Raw genomic sequence first — 27,244 nt, forward strand, 5'->3', positions numbered from 1 at the left:
CAAGGTCAATTTCCTCAAAACTTACTGATAAAACAGATTTAGAAAGTGCTTGTGACATCTATGACCACAGTCACAATTCTTTTTTTTTTTTTTTGGTAGATGAATAGTAACTAATCTTATGAAAAAGTCTGAATGAACTTTTTAGCCAACCCAATATATACATGTATCAAATCATTATGCTGTGCACCTAAACTAATATAATGTTATGGATCAATTATATCTCAATTTAAAAAAAGTCACCTTTGCTATTCCTTAGCCCAGATCAACATGTTAGTAAAATCAGTAGCTACGACACATGTAATTCTAACCTCCAGCTTCTGAAAAATGTAACATGAATGAAAACAAGAGTATGATGTCAAATTGGTCATTTTGACTCACAAATTTTCTAAAAATAATTTATACAATTTCAGTAACCATATCATACTTAATTATAATACTCCTTTACATGTACATAATATTTTATAATTATAAATTTTCATATATGCTATTTAATTTCTACATATATGTTCCTTTAGGAGAGATACCGTCAAACATTATATTTTAAAAAAAGAATCGGGTGGAGAGGGAGGTGGGAGCAGGGATCGGGATGGGGAATACATGTAAATCCATGGCTAATTTATGTCAATGTATGACAAAAACCACTACAATATTGTAAAGTAATTAGCCTCCAACTAATAAAAATAAATGGAAAAAAAAAATATAATAATTCAAAAAAAAGAAAATAATGTACATACCTTAAATAAAAATACCTTATTGCTAAAAAAAAAAAAAGTGCCTCTGAGAAATGAGTGTAATTATTATTTGAGAAATCTTGATAAAGTATTTTTTTTCTTTTATCTCCCATTAGTCAATAACTCTAGTGTTATTGAGTAACAAATCCCCTGACAGATCAAATGGCTTCTAAATCTTGGCTATTGACTAATTTAAAAGAGAACCTAGTCAGGCATAGACAAAAGAGCAATTGAAATAATAGTTTATGATAGATCACTATGGGATTGGGCTTCCCAGGTATCCCAGGTAAAGAACCTGCCTGATAATGTAGAAGACACATGAGACACTAGTTAGATCACAGGACTGCAAAGAATCGGACACAACTGAAGCGACTCAGCACGCATGCATACACTATGGGATTAACCAGAAGGACTTCAAAGAACTGAAGGACACTGTTATTATAACAGTAAAGTTTTCCATCCTCTAATAATTATTTAGTATTTTTATTTATTATTATATTATTATTCATATAATAAAGATATTATTATATGAATAATATATATAATATAGTATTACAAATAAATACTAATATTTATTAGTATTATATTTAGTAAAATATTTTCTCAGGATTTGAATCAATAAAAAGGGAAGGAGTCATAGGATTAATCTGAAGCTATTCTGATTTTATCTATAAGTTATGCTCATTAATGGATATAAGAAATAAACTTAAAAATTACCTTTCATCTTATTAAAAGATATCTTTTCAGGAAAGATACACTTTTTATGCTTAACAATTATATATGAGCAATTATATTTATATTGTTTTTATGTATTTGCAAATGTAATAAGAACTCAATATAGAATATTTTCCTACTCACGGTTTTATGGTCACATAAAATTTAAAAATCTAATTTAAATAAACATTTTATATCACATTTCACTTCAAGTCTTTAGAAAATAAAGAACAAAATATATATTGAATAGAATATAATTTTACATGGGGACTGGCATGGAAGTGTTAAATCAAGAAAAAGAATAATAATGCAAAATGTTTTCTTGTTATAGAAGAATTTGTCTATATGATTGTATCAAACTTTATTAGACATATTTGAAACAATAATATTTATAGGATGCTATGAATTTTTTTCTTTTTCAAGCATTTAAAATTATGAAGAAGCTTTCTACATGCTAATTTTGAAATGTGAAGGCACCAATGGTTTTTTAAAAATTCCTTCAATGCATACTTGCAGAATTTAGGAAATAGGGCTCTGTGACCCCAAAACCATCAGCTGCTTCTAAGAATGAAAGGAAGTGGTTCCAGATGGTGTGGCTCAGTTATTTTAACAGAGGATCCATCCCAGCATGCTGTTTGGGGCGGGAGAAGTGGAAACTAACAGATGTGGAGACTAACACATTCCTCATTTTCTGAAGGTACCAATGGGCAACTAAAAGCTACATGAAGCTTCATGCATCTTTCTAGACAACCAGGCCAGTTCCTGATTTTTCTCCCGGAAGGTAGCGCGAGGCTGCCAGAAGCCCCCCTGGGCGTCAGTACTCACGTCTGAACTCCTCCCCAGTGTGGACGTGGAGGCATCCTCACGGCTGTCCACCCCAGGCTGCCCGAACTGCTCGGCCTGGAACACAAGTAGGCCCCCAGTCATCTCCTGGTGAGAGCAGGATCACACGCAACAGTCACTCTTAGCAACTATTAAAGCAAAACACGCGGGCCTGGCCATTCCACGAGGCAGCAACATCTGCACGAACAGCTCTAATCCAAGGCCATGACCCTCAGCTAAGAACCTGAAAGTTCTAAAATAGCCCCTGATCAGTGCTCATGGATCTGAAAACAACAATTTTGAAATCCATGACTCATGAGTATAGATTTTTTTGTCTTTTTCCCCAAAACAGCTCTTATAAAGTTATGCAACATGAAAACAGCAATGGATCTGAGATGATGATGTTGTTCAGTTGCTCAGCTGTGTCCGACTCTTTGAGACCCCATGGACTGCAGCACGCCAGGCTTCCCTGTCCTTCACTATCTCTTGGAGTTTGCTCAAACTCGTGTCCGTTGAGTCCGTGACGCCATCCAACCACCTTGTCCTCTGGCAACCCCCCTTTGCCTTTCACCTTTCCCAGTATCAGGGTCTTTTCCAGTGAGTCAGCTCTTTGCATCAGGTGGCCAAAGGACTGGAGCTTCAGCATCAGTCCTTTCAATGAATATTCGAGGCAATTAAGTAGGGTTTTGAGAATGTCTATGTTTTAAATTCAGTTTACCATGGCATTGCTGATTGGGCATCCATGGAAACTCATCTCACTCTCTGCCCGTAAAAGGTGAACAATAATTACATGTCACTTCATTGTGTAAAAGAAAGTTTCCCTTGATCTGGATGGTGCGGTGAGCTCCAGCCAGAGAATCACCGGGAAGCACTGGAAAATACTGCTTCCGGGCCCCACCTACCCTCTCAAATGAGGATCTCTGGGGGCGTGACCCAAGAATTCAGCAGCTACACTAGATCTTAAGGTGATTCTAAGGTATCTTTCAGAAGCACTAATAATGCAAAAATAATACAAAAAATTATCACATCAAAAACATTAAATTTTTTTAATGTTAAAATTAAATTAACAATTAGATTAAATTAATGTTAAATTTTAACATTTAAATTAAATTTAAATTTAAATTTTAAAGCAAGGAAAGATATCTACCCTCATTAAATTTAGCCAAAATGATATCCCTTTAAATATATTCTCTATAAGAGATTTTATACACATAGATGCATATTGTTTTCCTTTAAGCAGATAAGGGAAGACTCACTTTAGCTTTAAATGTCACCATTCTTACCATTCTCTTCTCAGACATTAGTAGACTATCTGACATCACAGGATTTTAGAAACCATTTAAAAATGATTTACTCAAAACCCTCTTGTTCTTAATGCAGAAAAATTGAGACTCAGGCTTGTCAGGCATGTGCAATGTGTGGGTGATGAGAGCTAGGCTCTGGAAAGATAGGTGTCTGAACTTGGGCAACTTTGAACACCAGGATTCACTGAAAGTGCACAGCTCTTACAGGTGCCTTTACCTGTAAAATGGGGTTGATCCTACCTCTCTCAACCGGTCTATAGCAGATTAAAGGAAGCTACTGTTAGCATAGCAGCTCAAACAATAAAAACAGAGAGAAGCAAGGAAGGAAGAAGCTAATGCCCAAAACAACAAATAATCTAGTAAGGTTATGATTGACTAAGAGAAGTTGAACACAAAACAAAATAAATAAATGAGAAAGATGAAGTGCATGAGAAAGGAAAAACAGTTCTAGTTAGCCCAAGACTGAAGAAACGTGGGTATGGCAGAGACAGAACCCCTGGGACCCACAGACCAGGCTTCCTTGTCATCTGGGACACTTTCACAGGTCTTTCAGCCTCTTACAGAGGCTAATCCATCAGGCCAAGACTGTCTGGATGTTTCAGGCTCTTGTTCTGCTTAAAACAAAGGCATTTCTGGATTTTTTTTAATTGGTTTTGCTTGCAGTTTCATCTATCAAAAGGAGCAAGATACAAGAAGAAGGACTCTGGAGAGTTCAGTGTGAGAACAGGGTAGATTTGCTGTGGATTAGAATTGTGAGGACCAAGCAGGACAGCCCTGCCTGCAGTCCCAGCAAATGGACCTCAGAGTGTCAGGAGCCCTATTGCTCAGCCATCAAAAAGAACAAAATCTGCAGCAATGTGGGTGGACGCAGAGATTATCCCACCAAGTGAAGTAAGCCAGGCAGAGAAAGACAAATACCATATGCTACGACTTTGTGGAATCTAAAATATGATACAAATCAATATATCTATGAAACAGAAACTGACTCACAGACATACTACATTCAGAATCCTGTGATAAACCATGATGGAAAAGAATATGAAAAAATATATACGTGTGTAACTGAATCACTTTATTGTACAGCAGACATTAACACACCATTATAAACCAACTACACTTAAAAACTTTTTTTTAAAGATGTCAGGTATCAGAAAACCAACATTTATAGAGTGAAGGGGAATTCACATGGGAAACCCTGAATTTGTAATTTCAAGTAATTCTGGCAGAAAAGCAAAGGATAAGGGAGGCAGGAAGAGCAGGCTGACAGGGATGGGGTAGGAAAGGCTCACAGATCTTAAGCAGAGGCACACAGGAAGCAAAGATTTTCAAAGAACACATGGAAACGTGGGGTAAACACATACAGTTAGTAATGACAGAGAACCACAAAACCACAACCAAAGCATCAGAAGATCAAGAGCAATGAGCTAAGTAAAGTAAGTCAGAAAGAGAAATGTTGTGCATTAACACATATATATGGAATCTAGGAAAAGGGTACCGACGAAGCTATTTGCTGGGCAGGAACAGAGATGCAGACATAGGGAACGGATGTGTGGACAGTGTGGGAAGGAGGAGGTGGGACAGGCAGAGTCGCACTGACATATGCACCCTACCAGGCTTCTCCGGTGGCTCAGCGGCCAAGACCCGCCGCCAAGCAGGAGTGTGTGCGCTTAGTCACTCAGTCGTCCGACTTTTTACCAAGCAGGAGATGTGGCTTCAACCCCTGGGTAGGGAAGATCCCCTAGAGGAGGAAGTGGCACCCCACTCCAGGATTCTTGATGGGAAAATCACAAGGATAGAGAAGCCTGGTGGGCTACAGTCCAGGGGGCCGCAAGAGTCAGACATGGCTTAGCAACTAAACAAGGTGTAAGAGAGCTAGCTGGCGGGAAGCTGCTCTATCGCACGGGGGCTCAGCTTGCTGGCCTGTGATGACCCACAGGACTCAGCTAAGTCACCCACTCAGGAGGGAGTGGGAGGAGGGTGTGTATGTGTAAACACAGCTGATTCACGTCTGTTGCACAGCACAAACTAACTAGACGTTGTAAAATCCCAGCCTGCCAAGGCAGGAAATGTAAGAGACTTGGGTTCCATCCCTGGGTCCAGAAGATCCCCTGGAGAAGGGCATGGCAACCCATTCCAGTATTCTTGCCTGAGAACCCCATGGACAGAGGAGCCTGTGATCCACAGGGTTGCAACGAGTCGGACACAACTGAAATGACCTAGCAGGCACACACGCATGGAAAACAATACACTCCAGTGTTTCTTAAAACCAATGAGCTAGGATTTGGGAGAAACTCCTGAGTTCTCTCTGGCCACAAGCTTCCACCTAATCTGCTCACTAAGCTCTCACCGATGAACCAAAGCCGACCCAGGATCTAACGCCTGGACTCTGAGCAAGTTTCTTTATTTCTTTGTGCCCCAGCATCCTCACTGGGACCTGGGGTAATGGTTATATCAGCCCCATGGGCTCTGGAAGGTCAAGACCCAGGCAGGCTGGTGCACAGACTCAGAGGTCCACATGATCGGAAGAGAAGGCTCTGGACCAACCTATGTTTACCCTCCTCACACCTCTAATGCTCTGTGGATGGTGGACGCTTCCAAACCCAGCTGGTGGGCTAAATGCTAATGTTCCACACAACAGTTCTTTTTCTCATGCCATCTACTGTTGAGGAGAAAATACTTGACACAGCAAAATAAACCTTTTAAAACTAACATAATAGGGTCACAAGCACTCCCTTTCTTTGTACTTAGAAGGCATATATGACTTAAGAAATTCCAAGATGATTTTAAGTGTCTTCATTTTTTGTTCTCTGTATTATGACTTCCCTGGTGGTTCAGATGGTAAAGAATGAGCCTGCAATGTGGGAGATCCAGGTTCATTCCATGGGGGGATATCCCCTGGAGAAGGGGATCTTTGTGTAAATGTAACCTATACCACACATTCACTCATCCATCCATCCAGAGGATGTTTACTTAGCTTCAGCCTCCTATCAGGACTGTGGAGGTACCAACAGAGAAGGCTCATGGCTTCATGTTCTGTCAGTAAATAGACCACCATCACCCAAGACCTCTTAGGAGTCAAGTGTAGGGTATGGGCAGGCATTTCAGTGCATACTGACATATGTTCCCTTTTCCCTGAAGGGATTAATATGCTCACATATATTAAGAAAAATTCCAAGATAGGCAGAGGACAAACATCTCAAAAAACTCTGTACAGAACACAGAATCATATGTGTATGTAAACAATTACCTTACTATTGCTTCTTTTATTAACTTTGAAAAATCCCAGAAATTTTTTCTTCTCTTTGTCTGTCTCATCATTGCTGAGTGAAGATTTTCTAAAGGTTTCTGAAAAAAATAGAAGTACTAAGTTATTTTCAGCATATGAAACAAGAGATTAAACACTTAAAAATCTTTACAAATGCTTCTTTGTTTTACTCTACTCTTAGACTTTTATTTCATTCTTCAGTTCAGTTCAGTTCAGTCGCTCAGTCATGTCCAACTCGAACTGCAGCCTGCCAGGCCTCCCTGTCCATCACCAACTCCCGGAGTCCACCCAAACTCATGTCCATCGAGTCGGTGATGCCATCCAGCCATCTCATCCTCTGTCGTCCCCTTCTCCTGTCCCCAATCCCTCCCAGCATCAGGGTCTTTTCCAATGAGTCAACTCTTCGCATGAGGTGGCCAAAGTACTGGAGTTTCAGCTTCAGCATCAGTCCTTCCAATGAACACCCAGGACTGATCTCCTTTAGGATGGACTGGTTGGATCTCCTTGCAGTCCAAGGGACTCTTAACAGTCTTCTCCAACACCACAATTCAAAAGCATTAATTCTTCCGCGCTCAGCTTTCTTTATAGTCCAACTCTCACATCCATACATGACCACTGGTAAAACCATAGCCTTGACTAGACAGACCTTTGTTGGCAATGTAATGTCTCTGTTTTTTAATATGCTGTCTAGGTTGTTCATAACTTTCCTTCCAAGGAGTAAGCGTCTTTTAATTTCATGGCTGCAATCAACATAAAACCATCAACTATTTCTTTCAAAGCATTTTGAGCCACCTCAAAACCTCCAGTTGGGTGTTTTGACAACCTTTGGTATTTAAAAAAAAAAACAAAAACAAGAAATCCAAAAGTTTTAGGGCAATACTGTGTACAGAAAAACAAAGGGATGATATAAGTAATTTTAGATTCTCTAGTGGATGCATCACAAAGAACCAGGTGAAATTAATTTTTCCATCTCTTACTTAACCCAAGAGATCTAAAATATTATCATTCCATCACATAATCCATGTGTAATTATTAATGTGCTGTCATATTCATTTTGGTACTAAGCCTTCAGAACGCAGTGTGCGTGGCACAGTGCTCCCAGCTTAGACTGGCCACAAGTCAGGTGCCTGCCGACCACAGCTGGCTGTGACCATCAGACTGCACAGCAGAGCTCTCGTGACTGAGACATCTGTGCAGAACACCTGCTTTAGGAATTATGAGGGTGGTGGTCAAAGAGGCAAGCTAAATAAACTACATCAACAGCTCCCCTGCTCGGAGGACCCACCGGTTTCCAGAACTTGGAGGGACAGTGCTGGTTTACCCGGGGACGTCTGAGACAGCCACATCAGGCCCCCATATGACCCAGGGCCCCGGGTTTTCCTTCCTCTTTATCAACCAGGATATTTTCCATTTTCACTTCATTCTCTAGGGGCCCGTTTTTCCTCTATTATGCTTTTTTATTCTTGACTTCTAAACACTCCATCTTCTCCTTTTCCTGGAGTTTTCTTCATTGGAATTTGTCAAGCAAGAATGGGCACGCTCAGGTTCTAGGTAAGGACACTGGAACCCAGGAGGGAGCTGAGGACAGAGTCACGAGCTGTGGTCTCCAGGGTGAGGCGGCACCACCCGCAGCAGCATCCCTGGGGCCTGGGGCCAAAGAGGCCCAAACATGGGGAACTCTGGGGTGGGGCCCAGCGCCCTGCACTCAAAAAGCACCCTCACCTTGGGTGCGTAAGCTGTGGGGACTGCACTTGAGAGCTAGGGGAGTTAAGAGTGCTGCAGTGTGGGCCTGCTCTGGCCCCAGTTTACTCATCTGCAGTTAAGGGCGCTGTTTCTGGGCCTGCTCTGGGCCCAGTATACTCATGTGCACATAAGGGCGCTGTTGCAGGCATACTCTGGGCCCAGTACACTCATCTGCAGACTGACCCTGGCACACTCAGTGCCACCACGACCTCTATGACCATTATCCACTGATCTGCTGACACTCTGAAGGCCACTCCAGCCCTTGTCATCAACTCATCTGTTCTTTTCTTCCAAGACACAGATACGGCCAGAGGAGAAGACATTGAGGTGATGCAGGAGAACCGAAAAATGAACTACTCCATACCACCGCCAAGTGCTGAAGGATAGGCCGCCAGTCCACTGGCAGCATGAGGACTGGATTTCACAAACTCTGCCACCAAGATACCAACCCGAGCCAGGTAAACATCAATGAACATCTGCTAACCCAGAATTCCATATTCCAACTAGAGAAGGCTGACATGGAAGTCAGTGCCCCTGTAACATGCATCTACACAATACCGTCTTCACAAAGAAGCAAAAACCAAGCCCCTGGATCCCTGCATTCTGTTAGTGGCAAAGGCTCCCATCTTATTCACAAGGGTCAGGCCTCTCAGCTGCATGCATGTGGCTCCAGCCCAGCCCATCAGCAGCCTCACACCACACGACAACCAAACCAGCAAGGATACCGGCTTCAATGGTGAGGCATGCATTTCCCCAATATGCATGTCCACATGGGGTTCACAGTTAATTGCATCAAACCCTTTGTTAGGCACAGAGCCTATAGTAAAATATTCTGTAGTACAGAGTAAAACTATATGTGAACAACAGTATGCACCAACGTGTGTGTGTGTGTGTGTGTGTGTGTGTGTGTGTGTTTAAATTTGTTTATTTTTAATTGAAAGGTAACTGCTCTACAGAACTGACAGAAACCACTCGGTTTCTATCAAAGACCAACATGAATCAGTCATAGGTTTACCCATGTCCCCTCCCACGTGAACTTGCCTCCCACCTCCCTCCCAAGACCACCCATCTAGGTTGTTTCTAGAATTGACTGCTCTGTGACCGGATGTGCAAAGTGCAGGATATGAGCGCCTGCGAGTTGAGCGAGAAAGAACACATCACAGGCACACAGGCTGTTACGCCAACCTCACCACCATAGACCGGGTCAAAACAGAGCCTCTCATTTCTCTCCCTGGAGGGGGCAGCGGCGGGTCACCAGCCCCAGGACAGAGGCTCTGGCCACCCCGGCACAGCGCCGCCCCTCGGGGCCCCAGAGACTGCAGCCCCCAGCTGTCTGGCTCTGAGCTGAGCCGCAGGCAGACTGTCTAATCTCGGTGCCTCTGGACTGATGGAGCCTCCGGTGAGGTGTGCGACGGGCAGGCACTGGGGGAAGGGTGATATGGAGAACAGAGTGGGAGCATTTGGCTCTCCTGACAGTGTTCCCATCAGCCAAAGCTCCACGCGGTGCCCTGCCAGGCCTGGGGAAAATCCTCATCACCCAGGAGCCTGAATCCATCATTCTAAGTGTATAACAATTTGACTGTGGAATTTATTTTATTTTGATGTATTCTCATTTACTAAGACTTAAATATGAATGCAAGTGTGGGGAGGACATACTTCATCCTTAAAGCACATACTCTTTGGAAACATCAGAATGATTTAGAAGGTGATACAGGTGAGCTGAGGGATGCAGAGGGATGGAGCAAGCAGCAGGGACCCCTGAGGACTAGCTCATCTGAAACATCCACTCTTCCAGATGTGGAAACAGAACAGCCATCAGCAAGGGGAACCAGGTCTGCACTGCATGAAAACAACACGTTTGTAAGGGCCCATCCTCATCACAGGACCACCAGGTATGGGGCCAAAAAAGAACAGTTGTAATAGCTCTAATCCAGCTTTTCCACACTTGCAGCTAGATGGTATACCAACATCAATCACTCAGAACTGACAAAGCCTTCATATATAGGTACTTTCTGTTCAAAACAACTATCTATTCATGGTGCTGCTTTTTCTGATTGGACTACAGTTGATTTACAATACTGTGCTAGTTTCATGTGTAAAGCAAAGTGATTCAGTTATCTCTGTAGAGAGATACATGTATACATACACACTCTTTTCAGATTGTTTTCCATTATAGGTTATTACAAATATTGATTATACTTCCCTGTGCTATCCAGTATATCCTTGTTGCTATTTTATATACAGTAGTGTGTATATGTTAACTCTAAACTCCTAATTTATCCCTCCCCCACTTTCCTCTTTGGTAACTGTAAGTTTATTCTCTATGTTTCTGAGGCTATTTATGCTTTGTAAATAAGTTCATTTCTATCATTTTTTTTTAGGTTTCACATATAAGCGACATCATATGATACTTGTCTTTGTCTGCCTTACTTCACTTAGTAAGGTAATCTCCAAATTCATCCACGTTGCTGCAAATGGCATTTCATTCTTGTTATGGCTGAGTAATATTCCATTGTTACCATATCTTCTTTATCCATTCAAAGGTTAATGAACCTTTGGGTTGTTTCCATGTCTTGGCTAAAATAAATACTGCTCCTATGAACACTGGGATGCAAGCATCTTTTTGAATTAAGTTTTTGTCTTTTCCAGGTATAGGTCCAGGAGTGGGACCGTAGGATCATATGGCAATGTTTTAGTTCTTCAAGGAATCTATAGACTGTTCTCCATAGTGGTTGCACCAATTTATTGGGTTGGCCAAAGAGTTCATTTCAATTTTTCCATAAGATGTTACAGAAAACAAACCAGAACGACTTTTTGGCCAATCCAATACCTTCCTGCCAACAGTGCTGGTGGTTCCTTTCTCTCCACATCTCCAGCGTTTCTTATTTGTAGACTTTTAAACTATGGCCATTCTGATCAGTTTTGATTTGCATTTCTCTAACAATTCCTGATGTGGAACATATTGTCATGTGCCTGTTGGCCATCCATGTCTTCTCTGGAGAGATGTGTATGGTGTTTCTTAAAAGAGATTCCCTCTATTTGCAGCATTAATTGGCAGCGTATGATGGAGGAGGTAACATGAGGAATATGAAGGGTGGCTGAGGCCATAGTGCTCTCACTCATGACACCCGGACTGTGGCTCCAGACCAAAGCCAAGGGATTTTTTGCATTATCTTTTTCTAGAAGTAAAGTTTATTGTTAAACACTTTAACAAACGTGGACAGAAATTTCTGCAAAATATGAACACTCGTAATTTTAATGATCGTCTTGGAGTATATGTGTGTATAGTCCAAAAGGTTTATATAAATCTCAATATGTGTGTGTGCCTACATGTCTATGTAAATATGTTCATGCATATGTATATATGTATTATTAAATATAATATATATCTATTTATAATAAATATAATACATAAAGTATATACAATTTATAAGAAATGAATGCAAAATCTGGACTAATCACTTCCATATTTGTCTATGACAGAAAAGGTCAGATTTCACAATCCACACTGCCCCAATTTCTGCAGTGGGCAGGACAGACCCTGAGGGCACGTAAGGCCAGGCAAGAAGGGTACAGTGCCTCTTGTGCATGGACCACGTCTGCTCTGCACTCAAATTCTGTGTTCATGAAAGGCCCATTTTCTACAATGACATCCTTCTTTTCTCACCAATCAGAACCACACAGCAAATCCTCACGCAGGGAACATTGTTCTCTTAGCCAACCAGGGAGTCAAGAAACCAAGTCACAGCCTCAGTTCAGCCTGGCCAGGTGCCCCCAGCATGTCACCCTGCCTCCCCTCAAGTCACTCCATGCACCACTGTCTCAGCCCAGAGCCATGCAAAGTGCAGTCTGGCAGGGCAGCGCTGGGCTGACGGTACCTCGACAGCTCAGGGAAGGCTCCGACTTCGTTTTGGTCAGAAGAACTGGAAAAGGCAGGCAACAGAGAGTGAAGACAGGCTTCTTGACCCCAGCAGCACCTGACAAGGCCTGCAGCTATCACCGACCTTGATCCCCCAGAATCCTGCCACCGCCTGGCTGCTAAACACCATCCTGGCAGCAGGTGGCAGCAAAGCCTCTGTCTTCTCCAGCTGCCACCACCAGGATTTCCAGGGCAGAGCAGGCCTTGCCTGGGACACATCTCCGGCCCACGACTGTCACCCTTCCCCAAGCAGCTGCTGGCTGGGAGATGGTGAAACCCCAGATGAGCAAAGGAAAGGGCTCCTCATGGAGAGGAATGTTCTCTTCTCTACTCAGATGTCTGACTGCCAGGAGGGCGGGAGGGAAGCATATGGCGAGGATGCTAATCAAATATTTCACGGCCCACAGGGCACACTACGGTCCAGACAAAAGGGATGTTGGCCCCAGGAGCAGCACCCCCCCCCCCCCAAAGCCAGGAGATGCTCCTTTATTTTCTGGGAAGGCTGCCAGGGTCACAGGGCAAGGCCTTGGGAGGGTGCCCAAGGCAGAGAAGAGGGGGTTGGGGGTTGGGGTAGCTATTTCTCCTGGTGCGGCAGTGTGTCCGGTCCTGCATGGGTATCAGACAAGGGAGCTTGAGCCTTGGGGGAGTTCCCCTCTTGCTGCCTCACCCATGTTCCCGGAAGACCACAGTCTCGCTGGGCCCACTCCTTACTGCAGAGATTGGTTTTATATGCTTTTCCCAGGTATTAGGTCCTACATCTCCCAAGATGGGCTTCCCTGGCGGCTCAGATGGTAAAGAATCAGCCTGCAATGTAGGAGACCTGGGTTCGATCCCTGGGTTGGGAGGATCCGCTAGAGAAGGGAATGGCTACCCACTCCAGTACTCTTGCCTGGAGAATTCCATGGACAGAGGAGCCAGAATGGCTACAGCCCATGGGGAGGCAAAAAGTCAGACACGGCTGAAGTGACTGAGCGAGCGAGTGAGAAGGAATTTTGCAACTGGTCTCGATCATGAGCAATGCATGAGACTTGGGAGTATTTAATGGCAACTGAAAAGAAAATCCAGGAGAACAAGGTTCACATGTGGTTTCTGAGAAGTTCTTTGAGAACAAAAGCCCTAGTATTCTCATCTTTCCCCTTTCTACATATCTCATGGAAGCTCACAGGAGACAAGGGGTAATGGGTATGCTCACTGCTGGGGAGAATGGAGAAGGAAATGGCAACGCACTCCAGTACTCTTGCCTGGAGAATCCCATGGACAGAGGAGCCTGCTGAGTCACAGTCCATAGGGTCTCAGAGAGTCGGACATGACAAGCAGCTGAGCGCGCACTACTGCGGGAAAGAGGTATAATTACAGTCTGTGTATTTTACCTCCCACCCACTCCCGCTCTGGTTTGGACCAAATTGGAGATGCCTGCAAACGTGCGTCTGCATCGCTCTGTGTGAGGGCACACGGGCAGGGCGTCAGTGGTACCGCATCGAAGACCCAAGGAGGCCTCACCTCGCTTGTTGTCCCAGGCGTACAGCTCCTGTATCCCCAGCTCGCTCAGGGACTTGGAGAGCTCCAGTTCCTCGCCGGCCACACTGTCCGCGAGGAGCACCACGTGCTCTGGGCTGACCTCACACTTGGCGCAGATGACCGGCAGGAGGCTTTGCAGGGGCACGTCGGGGCTCACGCGCACCACCGCCTTCTGCGTGCGCAGGTAATTCACCACTAGACGCACCGTTTTCTGGAAAACACAGCAGGCAGAATTCCATGAGCACATCTTCCCACAGCTCTGCTTACACTACAGTGGAGCAGGGCAACATTTCCTGTGGGTCCAGGTCTTCCAAAAGTCACTGGGTTGTGGGGGAAAACAGCAGGTTGAAGAGGGAATGGTAAATGTCTAGAACAATAAATTGACCTTCCCGTCTCTTTTGCTAATGAACAAACTGTGAATGAAAGGGGGAAATGGGCAGCAGAGAGGATCCCAGTTTGGAATCTAACACACGTATTGTCTTTCATGGATTCTAAACAGACCCGAGCACAAGGCACTAATATATTTTCTAAAGGGAAATAGTTTGGACCTATGGTGAACAATCCAAGATAAGGGAAAAAAAATCACAAAACATCAAATTTTTGTTAAAGAAGCTAAAATGCCCAGATAAATATACTCCTATCTAGTATCATGTTGACATATATATACACTACACATATATATTTAAGCTAGAAAAATATATAGGCTTAGATGGTAAAGAATCTGCCTACAATGCATGAGACCTTGGTTTGACCCCTGGGTTGGGAAGATCCTCTGGAGAAAGGAATACCTACGAACTCCAGTATTCTTGCCTGGAGAATTCCATGGACAGAGAAGCCTGGAGTGATATAGTCTATGGGGTTGCAATATCAAATATTCACTTAAGAAGCTAAAATACCCACATAAATATATTCATATATATTATAATGTTAATATATAAATCAATTTTCATAAATATGCACTGCACACACATATTTAAGCTAGAAAAATAGAGATGTATAAATATATTAGGCATATAACAATATTGATAGATACTATAATCAGAAAGAGAAAAGTCAGTTTGACTAAAGCCGATCGTAAGTGTCTACAGATCGAGTGGCCTATCAAAAGCTGTAGCAGGCTGCGGTTCACGCAGAGTCAGCTTCTGTTTGGTCTTTACTGGTCACCACATGGTTCTAAAGTCCTGAGGAGTACCGACTGAATGACACAGGTCTCACACTCCCTTCCGATCTGAGGCCGGGGTTTAATGAATTTTAGAAGGAAAGATGGAACCATGAATCTTTTCCATGCTTCTCAAATTGAACTCCTATATAACCCCGGGCTCACCTGCACCTGGAATTTGCAGCTAGGGTTCAGGAACGTAAGAAAAGCCACAGAATATAAAAGGAATTTCCTCGAATATTGATTTTAATTGAAGAATTAGGGGAAACTCAGAATATGCGTGTGTGTGTGTGCACGCTCAGTCATGTCTGACTCTGCAGCCCCGTGGACGATAGCCTGCCAGGTTCCTCTGTCAACGGAATTTTCCAGGCAAGAATACTGGAGTGGGTTGCCATTTCCTTCTCCGGGGGATCTTCCTGACCCAAGGATTGAGTCTGAGTTTCCTGTGTCTCCTGCATTGGCAGCCAGATTCTTTGCCACTGAGCCACCTAGCGATGGCACCAATTAAAAGTTATTAATTATCTAAACCTAGAAGACATGACCTGTTGGCCAAAGTGTACCATGTTTAAAAATAAGGAAATTTAGGAGATAGTTCAATAATCTAAAAGAATGAAATAGCATTGTTTTTCATTGGAGATAAAGGATAAAAGCCTTATTAAAAATTACAGTAAGCAGATGAAGTTATCTTTAATCAATACGCAAAAGCCTGAAACCTATGCTTAAAATATTCTCCAAGTACAAGGAATAAGTATTTCTAACATCAAATTTTCAAAAGGGAATCCCCTTCTATTTCCTTTCTTGGAGAAGATCTTAGAATCTTCTACATATTCCAATCTCTGCTATGGACAGGAAGGCCTCCAGAACTCTACTGGAACCTTTAGGACTAGTCCAGTATGGTAGACATTGGCTATTTGTGCTATTTCAATTAAATTTAAGGAATGCAAAGCTCAGTTTTTTGATCACACTAGCTACATTTCACATGCTCAGTGGCTATATGTAATCAGGGGCTGTTGGCTTGCAGGGAGCAGAATTATAGACCATTTCCATCTTTGCAGAAAGCTTTGATGGGTGGTTCTGCTCTAGAGTGGGTCCTTTTTTTTTGACATCTAAAGGAGCAGTGTTACACAATGCGCATTATTCAAAGCTGTGAACTTAGGTCTCCTAAAACTCCATTTAGGGCCTAACTTTGCCTGCCATGCAAGTGGAAGCCTCAGCCGTGGCGTGTGTAACTTAGACAGGAGGGACTCCAGCGGCCCCTCCTCTCCACCTGCAGTACCCCGGGCCCCAGGGAGCTGCACACATCCTCATGTGACACACGGGCTCCCGTGCTACTGACCTCAGGCACCTTAGGGGGAACAGGCTTAACCTTCGCTTCAGGAACTTTTTCTTTCAGAAATACGGTGTGCACATTCAAGGTCCCAACTAAAGTATTTGGCTTAAAATTCAAAGGCTGTTGGGTTTCTGAAGACCGGATCTCCAGGGCATGGTTGGAAGGATTCAGGTGGTTCTGAAGGCAAAGTTCAACCAGTAGGTCCATCATTGCGTGGCTGGAAGAGAGAAACAGACCATGGTCATGGGGAATGTCTGCACTCTCCCTTCTGCTGGTTGAGAGAGGTCAGGACTAATGCACTGGTGGGTAGAGGAGCAAATTGGTCATCCTTATGAAGAAAGAAAACAGCTGCTGGTTAATTCCTCATTCATGACTGTACAGAGATATCTTAATACAGTCAACACTAAGAAATCACAGTACTGAAAACACCATCAAAATCAGAATAGCTGGAAAAATAGTTGCATTTCTAGTTAAGCCCATGAGTAAATTGACCACAATCCTGTAAGATCAGCACAGATGATATTAACTTCTGGACACAAGGTATAAAATTTTCATTCTTTGCAAACATAGTGTATCTTAAACAGCAAAGTTTTAAGTTGAAGAAGACAATGGCTTTCTTTATAGCTAGAAACTATGCTTTTTAAAGACAAAGAAAATGAAAATTACCTTATTGAAATGTCAAAAACTTTTATAATGTCCCCTACCACAGATCATTATTTACTAAGGGAGCTAAAAAAGAGTGGATTGTCCCAAAGAATGTGAAATTTCATTTCCATCATTCATATTAAGCTGGCAGAATGCTTTTATATTTCAAGCTGACCTCTTTTTTCCTACACATTTCCTGAGCAGTGGGGCATAAACCCCTCACAGAAGTGTAGGTCTTGTCTTCTGATCTATTTCTTAACCAGGAATTGGCATAGCAATTATTTCAGGTCGTAGTGGAGCTTTCCGGATATCTGGCACGCAGGAGTGTTCAGACTTGGGACTCATGGTACACCAGAGTGGCATCAGCCAGCCACCATCTGGTCATCACTAACCTCGAGGGCTATGGAACTGAACATTGACACCACAGGCAAAGCTTCAAAGTGCCCTATGTCCCGTTCACTTACTGAAATATCAATACTGTTCTTGTTGACACAAAACATTTAACAGCCATGACAATACTTACCCCCACCTACTGTCCAGGAGGTGGTTAGGTAACAGCCTATGCTCTAACCAGGAGACCCGGAGTCACACTTAGGAGACTCAGCACCGCACTGGTTCCCAGGACTCTGAAAGGGCACTTGGTGGGGCCAGGGCAGCACTAACCCTCACAGGGGCCATGAAGATGGGCATGCTGGCTAGTGATGCTGCCAGCTTGGCTTCCCTCAGCCTCAGAAAAGAAATCATCATCTTCTCATAAGCTTAATGCATCAAAACAGAGAGTGACATCACCAGAGACTTCAAGACACTAAAGTCCATGAAAAAGTGACTTCCATGGAAAAGTCAGCATGGAAAAGAGACTTGTAAGGATGCTATAATAATGACCTATTATTGTTACCATGTTCCATGTGTCCACCATAGCCCGGAGCCATTCTGTGCAGATGACACTGTTCCCTCTCATTCTCAGCATCCTGGGGGCTGGGGACCACCCTCCCCTGGTTTTTATGAGGGAAGTGGAGGTAGGGTTGGCAGCCTGGTCCCATAAGATGCCAACTGTCACTTCACCTCTCTCAACTACACTCACAGTTGGCTGTGATGCTGTGCTGAGTTACTCAGTCGAGTCTGAGTCTTTGCAGCCCATGGCCTGTAGCTTGCCAGGCTTCTCTGTCCACGGAATTCTTCAGGCAAGAATACTGGATTAGGTAGCCATTCCCTTCTTCAGGGCATCTTTCTGACCCAGGTCTCTTGCATTGCAGGCTGATTCTTTACCATCTGAGTCACCAGGAAAGCCCTCACCCACAGTCTACTGCCACCAAATAAACCAATATGGGTAAATTTTCAAAGAAAAGTCGAATTAATCTTAGACCATAAGCCACAAAGAGCACCAAAGCGACTAAGGTAACCTTCTGCTATTCGAATCCACTAATTGGTAACATGTTTGAAACAACGAATTTGACCTGAAAGGAGGCAGACCCACTCTGGGGCTTCTCCATCACAGAGCATGAACCCTTCTAGTAACAACAGAATCTAGGACTTCTCCTGGCATGTGCTGGCAGGAGAGTGCGGCAGCATTCGGTTTCTGGATGAAGAACTGGGTGCGCCCATCCCCACTGGTGGGCCGGCTTCTCCACAATCAGGGGGTCAGCACCCACCCAGCTGCTCTTGCTGTTCAGTCATCCTTGCTGACGGAGCTGCAGGGATGTTGCCAGCACGCGAGGGTGGAAGGAATTCTCGACAAAACGCCTGTGGGGGAGGGGAGGGAAGGGATTCCCAAGCAGAAAACTCTATGTGCTGGAGACCTGTTTCCTCAAATTTATCATTAAATTTAGTGAAGGGGGAAGCAAAAAAAAAAAAAAAAAGAGAAAAAGAAAGAAAGACCATAATCATAAAATTCAGCAACACCACACCCTGTTCAAGGCATGTGCTGAAATTGTCTCAAGAGCACAGAGCCCATCACCAATTCAACTTGATCAGCCAAGGGGTCACAGCATTGCTTCCGAGGGCTGGGACCCAGACCAGGACTGAGGGTTTCTGCAGGAAAGTGAGGAGGTTTGGGGCATGAGAGGAGCTCAGACTTGGGAGAGCCCTCTGTTCTGCAGGCCTTTTTCTGTGACTCTCGGACAGACGTTGCAGCCTAATGCAGACTGATCTGGGTTGCATTTAAGGAGCTGGATGCATAGTATAGGGGTGAACACGAGGACATGGGTCCAAAAGCATCAGTTCTTCTCACATTTCCTGGAGGGCCTCCCACTCAGGTGATTCCTCCCCAGGCTCATGTAAAGTGTGATCTGAGTTACCACTTTCTACCCCACACTTTAATGGACAGTGTCCTCAGAAAATGGGGTGCATCTTGTGCACTGTGAAAGTGGCTGTTGACTGGCATTTAAGGTCCCCAAACTCCAAATAGCTAGCCAGGCCTTTCAGGGTCTCTGGTGCTCCTGGAGAAAGACCCGGAAGGAAGAAGATACCGCAGCACCGCAGCTGTGCCCGGCCGTGGTCACGGAGGAACCAAGTTGCCTGGTCCCTGCAGATCTGCATGTACCAGACCTCAACGTGCAGAGGACGAGAGCTTCTAGCCAGGCCCCCTGTGTGCCCTTCACTGGGCCTTGGAGAGGACTTCCCGGAGACTGGAGGAGGCAGCCTGGTTCCTCCTGCACGCTCATCGCCTCCTGAGCCGGCCTCCCTGCTACGCCTCCCACCTGAGGACTGGCACCACCTCTGACCTGCTGCCCTTTGATGAGGGGTCGGGCATGTCCGCCCCCAGCCCTGTGCAGAGTGGTTTAGTGGAAGGACTCGAGACTTGGCCTACAATTATTCTCACCACCGCTCAGAGCTATCTCTGACCCAGGCCAAGATACACTCTTTTAAAGTAGTGTGCTTGAGGGACTGCTCACTAAAGTTTCTGCAGTCTTACAAACAAGAAAACTAGTACTCAGAGGGTCAAAACTTGATCCCAGAGGGTCAAGTCAAGAGTCAGGTGAATTAAGAAAGCTGAATAGACGATCATCGCTAAGAACCCCAAGCACATCCCTTGGTCTCATGGTCACGCTGTATAAATGAGCCTATAAATAAAATTATGTCCCCCCATATTCACACTGATTCCTCAAATCCCAGTATGACTGTATCTGGACATGGGACCTCTAAGGATGCAATCAGGGTTAAATGAGGTCATAAGAGTGGGTGCTAATGTGACAGGATTCGTGCCATTAGAAGATGGGACATTGAGAGTTTGCTATCCCTGCAAACCCACGAGGGGGCTGTGTGAGCACAGAGGAGAAAGGAGGCCGCCTGTGACCAGGAAGAGGATGACATCATCCACTCAGGATGACATCACCCACAGTCACCACCATCTTGAGCCTGTGCTTTCAGCCTGTAGGTTGTGTGGAATCAATGTCTGTGGTTCAGGCTGCCCTGTCTGTGATGTTGTGCAAGGCAGCCTGAACCAAGACAAAGACAGATACCATGATCAGGGGCTCTGCTCCCATCTCTGTCATCTTAAGTTCCAAGTTCAAGGGAAGACTAGCTCAGTTCAGTTCAGTCGCTCAGTCATGTCTGACTCTTTGTGACCCCATGAATCGCAGCATGCCAGGCCTCCCTGTCCATCACCAACTCCCAGAGTCCACCCTAACCCATGTCCATTGAGTCGGTGATACCATCCAACCATCTCATCCTCTGTCATCCCCTTCTCCTTCTGCCTTCAATTTTTCCAGCATCAGGGTCTTTTCCAATCAGTCAGTTCTTCACATCAGGTGGCCAAAGTATTGGAGTTTCAGCTCCAGCATCAGTCCTTCAGAAGAACACCCAGGACTGATCTCTTTTAGGATGTACTGGTTGGATCTCCTTGCAGTCCAAGGGACTCTCAAGAGTCTTCTCCAACACCACAGTTCAAAATCATCAATTCCTCAGTGCTCAGCTTTCTTTATAATCCAACTCTCACATCCATACATGACTAGTGAAAAAACCACAGCCTTGACTAGATGGATCTTTGTTGACAAAAGTAATGTCTTTGCTTTTTAATGCTGCCTAGGTTGGTCATAACGTTTCTTCCAAGGAGTAAGCACCTTTAATTTCATGACTGCACCATCTGCAGTGATTTTGGAGCCCCGAAAAATAAAGTCAGCCACTGTTTCCCCAACTATTTCCCATGAAGTGATGGGACCAGATGCTATGATCTTAGTTTTCTGAATGTTGAGCTTTAAGCCAACTTTTTCACTATTCTCTTTCACTTTCATCAAGAGACTCTTTAGCTCTTCTTCACTTTCTGCCATAAGGGTGGTGTCATCTGCATATCTAAGGTTATTGATATTTCTCCTGGCAATCTTGATTCCAGCATGTGATTCATCCAGCCCAGCAATTCTCATGATGTACTCTGCATATAAGTTAAATAAGCAGGGTGACAATATACAGCCTTGACGTACTCCTTTTCCTACTTGGAACCGTCTGTTGGTTCCCTGTCCAGTTTTAACTGTTGCTTCCTGACCTGCATACAGGTTTCTCAGGAGGCAGTAGTAAGGTGGTATGGTATTCCCATCTCTTTAAGAATTTTCCAGTGTGCTGTGATTCACACAAAGGCTTTAGCGTAGTGAATAAAGCAGAAGTAGATGTTTTTCTGGGATTCTCTTGCTTTTTCTATGATCCAGTGGATGTTGCCAATTTCGTCTCTAATTCCTCTGCCCTTTCAAAATCCCACTTGAATATCTGCAAGTTCTCAGTTCACATACTGTTAAAGCATAGCTTGGAGAATTTTGAGCATCACTTTGCTAGCGTGTGAGATGAGTGCAATTGTGGGGTAGTTTGAGCATTCTTTGGCATTGCCTTTCTTTGGGCTTGGAATGAAAACTGACCTTTTCCAGTCCTGTGGCCACTGCTGATTTACAAGCCTGCAGTAAAATGACCAGGAGTGCTTGCACCCCAGGTACAAGTCAGAAGCCTGGCCGTCAGGATGATGGAGCCAAATCTGAGTGCTGGTCCCATCCTCACAAAACCTAAATGTCACCAGAAGCCAGGCAGCTGCCCCAGCCTACAGAGGGCCTGAGTATGTGACAAGAAGGAGTGGGGCTGTATGCCAACTGGAGGGGCCTACCTGCTCCAAAGGCATTCAACTTGTAGAACTGTTTAAAATATACTGCTGGTTGGAACACCTTGACCTGCAGGGAGATTTCAGAAGCTGGGAGCCTGACAGTTATCCTGATGAACAGGATGTCATGAGATAGTACCTGGACAGGCGTGGATGGGTGATCTCAATAAGGGGTGCATTCTGGTTGGGTTCCGATCATGAAAACTTATGTTTTTCTTAACTGCAACCTCGGTATCATTAACCTCTATCTTGGCAGTCATGTGGCTTGGGAATCTAGAGCTTCCTGTGTCCAGGTCACATGGGAGCAGGTTTTTTTCTGTCTCTCACTCAGTAGTTGAGTCAACCAGCCCGCTGGGGGACCTGGGACACAGCCCAGGTATCTTTAAAGTTGCCCGTTAGTGTTTATTTTTAAAATGCATGTGATTTGGGGGAGAACAGATACATGTATTTGTATGACTGAGTCCCTTTACTGTCCCCCTGAAACTATTACAACATTGTTAATTGGCTATACTTCTTCAAAAAAAAATACATGTGAAATTTGCATGCTACCTTTAAGGCACAACTACTGTTTCCTACATGTAAGTTAAAATTATGTTTTGATGCACCAGCTTTCTCCTGACCTCCCCAGCACTGGAGTGGACCTGTGTGTACTCAGTGGCACATGTCATCTTGTCAGTGGCACGTGGAGCCACAGGATAGCCAGGCCAGCAGACTCCTAGAAGCTGGCCGGCCCTTGAGTCCAGGTCTACGCATCTCCCTTTCTCAATCTAGGTTCCAGCAACACTTAACTTTCCCCTTCTTACACAAACTAGTCCTTTTGCAAATGCTATTTATTTCCTTCTGTTTGCTGGGATGTCCTCTTCCCAGTGTCTCATGAAAGCGAAGAGTTCAATAATCAATAAATGATCATTTTCATTTTTTCAGTCTGTTTGGATCCCAGTCTGTTCAGTCTCCCACAAAAGGAGCCTGTCTCTTAGGATGGTTGGTTTAGCACCAAATTCAAAACAGTAATAGCATCTTCTATGAAAGATTAAATCATGGCTTCAGCACAGAATACCCTCACCTTTTCACAGGATAAGCAAGGAGTTGAGAGTTTATGATCAGCCCCTTAACCAGGCTATTTTCTTGTAGGAAAGATTCTCATAAAGAAACTTAGTAGTAATTGGAAACTCTTGATGACATTCTGCATCACCAGAATGATTGTGTGTTTTTTTTTTAAACTTCTCTTAGATTTAGCTCAAACAAGCAATGACTTAATAAGGCAGAAAGATTTGGGAGGCAGTCACTAGAAATGGTGAATCAGGACCAGGATAATCAAATATATTATATGTTCGAAAAGATTCACCTCCTGTTAACGTCACATAAAGATTTATGTCCCAGGAATTTTCTCCGGGAGGATTTTTAAGGCAGTGAAAATACTCTGTATCCTACTACAATGGTGGACACATGTCATGATACATTTGTCCAGACCCACAGAATATACAACAAGGAGCGTGAACCCTGGTGTAAACGATGGACTTCAGGGGAAATGATGTGTGCGTGCTGGTTCATTAGTTAGAAGAGATGCACCACTCTGGTGAGAGTTGTGATGGTGGAGGAAGTCGGGACAGGGGCACGGGGAGTGTGAGAAGTATCACTGCCTTCCTCTCAATTTTGCTGTGAACTTAAAACTGCTCTGAAAAATAAAGTCTTTTTTAAAAAGGGTATTCTTTAGGTAAAAATGTAAATCAAAGTAAACCAAACCTGACTGTTAGCCTGCTACATGGAAAATGTTCTTCTGGCAGAGTCCCCTGCGTCCAAACTGCCCTTCCCAGCTTCATCTTCTCACGTCCTGGTGCTGAAGAGAGGCCAGCTCCTGCCCTCCCCTGCAGGGGCATGGCCCGCACTTTGCCGGGCCAGTGAAGGAGGAAGACCAGGCTGGGCTCACTGCTCCTCCCCTTCACCTGGGAGCAGGCAAGCTCCCTCCAGAAGAGGCACTGAGGATAATTCCTCTGCCACGGGGTCCTTGTGCTGTTGACAAGGCCTGGGACCTGCAAATCCATGCAGAGCTGTAAACTTGGCTATTACAAAAGGGGTCTGACAGCCCACAGCAGCAGAATCGCAGCACTGAACACCGGGAGAGGCTTCCTGGACTCCGAGAAGAGAACGCTGCCTTCTCCTGTCCAGGCCCCGGGGGCACGCATGCCAACTGCACGCGAGTTAGCTGACCGCGTCAGGATGACACAGCCCCGACCCGTGAATGCTTCACACCATTCATGAAGCTCCCTTTTGCCTAAGGGCATTGTCCTTTCAAAGACCTTCTATTTCTCTTCCAATTAGAGTGAGGGAACCAGCATTCTCCTCACAGGGACCCTGAGCAGTGCTGGCAGCACCCTTCCTAAAAGGGCACCCACCAGAGCGTCTTCCTTAAGAAAGTTCCAGAACACCTGTTCCCACGTCTCATCTAAGAACAGACTGGGAATTGTGTTTTTAAGTCCAAAGGAAACTTTAAAAAAAGAGAAAGAAAAATCACTGCCATATGCAGAATATACCAGACTTCATGTACTAATGTGCTTTCCTTGTGAGAATCTTCCATGTTTGGAAATGGTGTGGTTAAGGTACTAACTATAAATTATAAATGACTTGCTTATCCTGCCAAAAGGTGGGCATGTTCTCTGATAAAATGGAAGAGAGAAATCACAACTGATAAACAACTAGGAGATCTGGTTTCAGTGCGGGTCAGGATGTGACTTTGGCCCACTCTTACATTATTAAAGAGTAGGACATATAAAACCAATTCCTGCAGCAAGAAGCTGCAGCGTCAGCAAGTTACAAGCTGCTAAGGGAGCCCACAGGCTGCTGTAGGAAACCTAGGGAAGGGATAAGTATTTACTACTCAGAAAAGAGAAATCTATTTTAATACTTGATCTCTACGGCTGAACCCGCTCTCATAGCTGCATTGCAAAATGGCACCATGATAACTTCTACTTTGGAAGAAAATGAAAACTAAAGATAAAAGAATATGTTGAATATGAAGAATTCATATTCATGTGAATTCATGTTGAATATGAAGAACATGTTCAGTTTGAAAACACTTTTCAAAATAGTGTTTTTAGTTTTCAAGCAGATGTTCTATCTCTCCTTGTGCATTTGTAAAACCAGACCTGTGTGTACTTTAAGACAGGATCTGTGAGTCCATTTTCTTAAAGAAAATATGTGACTAGACTGATAGAAGTCATGGTTTCACATGTGTACACTTATTCACAAACTCATTAAGCTGTACACATTCAATGTGGCAACTTTTATAGGTTAATCATAGTTCAATAAAGGGACTTGCTAAAATAGAACTAGAAATTGAGCCCAAATATTAATATAAGAATGGTGAGTAAACCCTAATACATTCACTGATAAAATTCAGTTCAGTTTAGTCACTCAGTTGTGTCTGACTCTTTGTGACCCCATGAATCACAGCACGCCAGGCCTCCCTGTCCATCACCAACTCCCGGAGCCTACTCAAACTCATGACCATTGAGTCGGTGATGCCATCCAACCATCTCATCCTCTGTCGTCCCCTTCTCCTCCCACCTTCAATCTTTCCCAGCATTAGGGTCTTTTCAAACGAGTCAGTTCTTCACATCAGGTGGCCAAAATATTGGAGCTTCAGCTTCGACATCAATCCTTCCAATGAACACCCATGCTGATCTCCTTTGGGATGGACTGGTTGGATCTCCTTGCTGTCTAAGGGACTCTCAAGAGTCTTCTCCAACACCACAGCTCAAAAGCATCAATTCTTCGGCACTCAGCTTTCTTCACAGTCCAACTCTCACATCCATACATGACTACTGGAAAAACCATGGCCTTGACTAGACGGACCTTTGTTGGCCAAGTAATGTCTCTCCTTTTAAATATCCTATCTAGGTTGGTCATAACTTTCCTTCCAAGGAGAAAGCGTCTTTTAATTTCATGGCTGCAGTCACCATTTGCAGTGATTTTGGAGCCCAAGAAAAGAAAGTCTGACACTGCTTCGCCATCTATTTGTCATGAAATGATGGGACCAGATGCCATGATCTTAGTTTTCTGAATGTTGAGCTTTACGCCAGCTTTTTCACTCTCTTCTTTCACTTTCATCAAGAGGCTTTTTAGCTCTTTTTCGCTTTCTGCCATAAGGGTGGTGTCATCTGCACACCTGAGGTTATTGATATTTCTCCCAGTAATCTTGATTCCAGTTTGTGCTTCCTCCAGCCCAGCATTTCTCATGACGTACTCTGCATAGAAGTTAAATAAGCAGGGTGACAATATACAGCCTTGACATACTCCTCTTCCTATTTAGAACCAGTCTGTTGTTTCATGCCCAGTTCTAACTGTTGCTTCTTGACCTGCATACAGATTTCTCAAGAGGGAGGTCAGGTCATCTCTTTAAGAATTTTCCACAGTTTGTGGTGATCCACACAGTTAAAGGCTTTGACACAGTCAATAAAGAAGAAATGAAGGTTTTTCTGCAACTCTGTTGCTTTTTCAATAATCTAACAGATGTTGGCAATTTGATCTCTGGTTCCTCTGCCTTTTCTAAAACCAGCTTGAACATATGGAAGTTCATGGTTCATGTACTGTTGAAGTCTGGCTTACATGCATCTAAATCTATGATAATATGGTCTGTTTCTCAAGTTTAAGTGATAAAAGTATACTTAGGACAGAGATCACTCTGTAAAAGAAGAAACAGACACTCCAGAAACCTGAACATTTCTAGCATGAACCTGCCCACAGGAACTCATCCCCTCTATGGACGCTGGGCCACAGAATCCAGCGTGGGTCTTAACTTCTGGCTCGGGGCCTTCTGCCGGGAGGCAGCCACAAGGAGCATGCCCTAGTGTCCCCCAGTAGATGAAAAGCTGTTTTGCATCACCTCGTAGAGGTAAAGATGTTGTATTCTAGGAAAATATTAAAGCCAGGAGCAACATTCCTCAAATTTTTGTGTACATGGTGCATAAAATAATTTTAAAAACCTGTGAACCCCTTTGCTCCAGTAAATCATTACCTGAAA

The 27,244-nt window shown here is 44.1% G+C and overlaps 1 protein-coding gene across 1 annotated transcript in view; it reads right to left on the reverse strand.

Annotated features, from left to right (window-relative positions):
* The window catches only part of COBL (cordon-bleu WH2 repeat protein), a 277,317-nt gene that overhangs the window by 160,349 nt on the left and 89,724 nt on the right, over nucleotides 1-27,244 (reverse strand). The window contains 4 exon segments of the mRNA XM_070472080.1: nucleotides 2,271-2,345; nucleotides 6,819-6,916; nucleotides 13,999-14,227; nucleotides 16,512-16,722. Of these exon segments, the coding sequence (XP_070328181.1) occupies nucleotides 2,271-2,345; nucleotides 6,819-6,916; nucleotides 13,999-14,227; nucleotides 16,512-16,722 (613 nt within the window).

Source organism: Odocoileus virginianus, chromosome 1 (genome assembly GCF_023699985.2).
Source record: "Odocoileus virginianus isolate 20LAN1187 ecotype Illinois chromosome 1, Ovbor_1.2, whole genome shotgun sequence".
NCBI classification, from domain to species: Eukaryota; Metazoa; Chordata; class Mammalia; order Artiodactyla; family Cervidae; genus Odocoileus; species Odocoileus virginianus.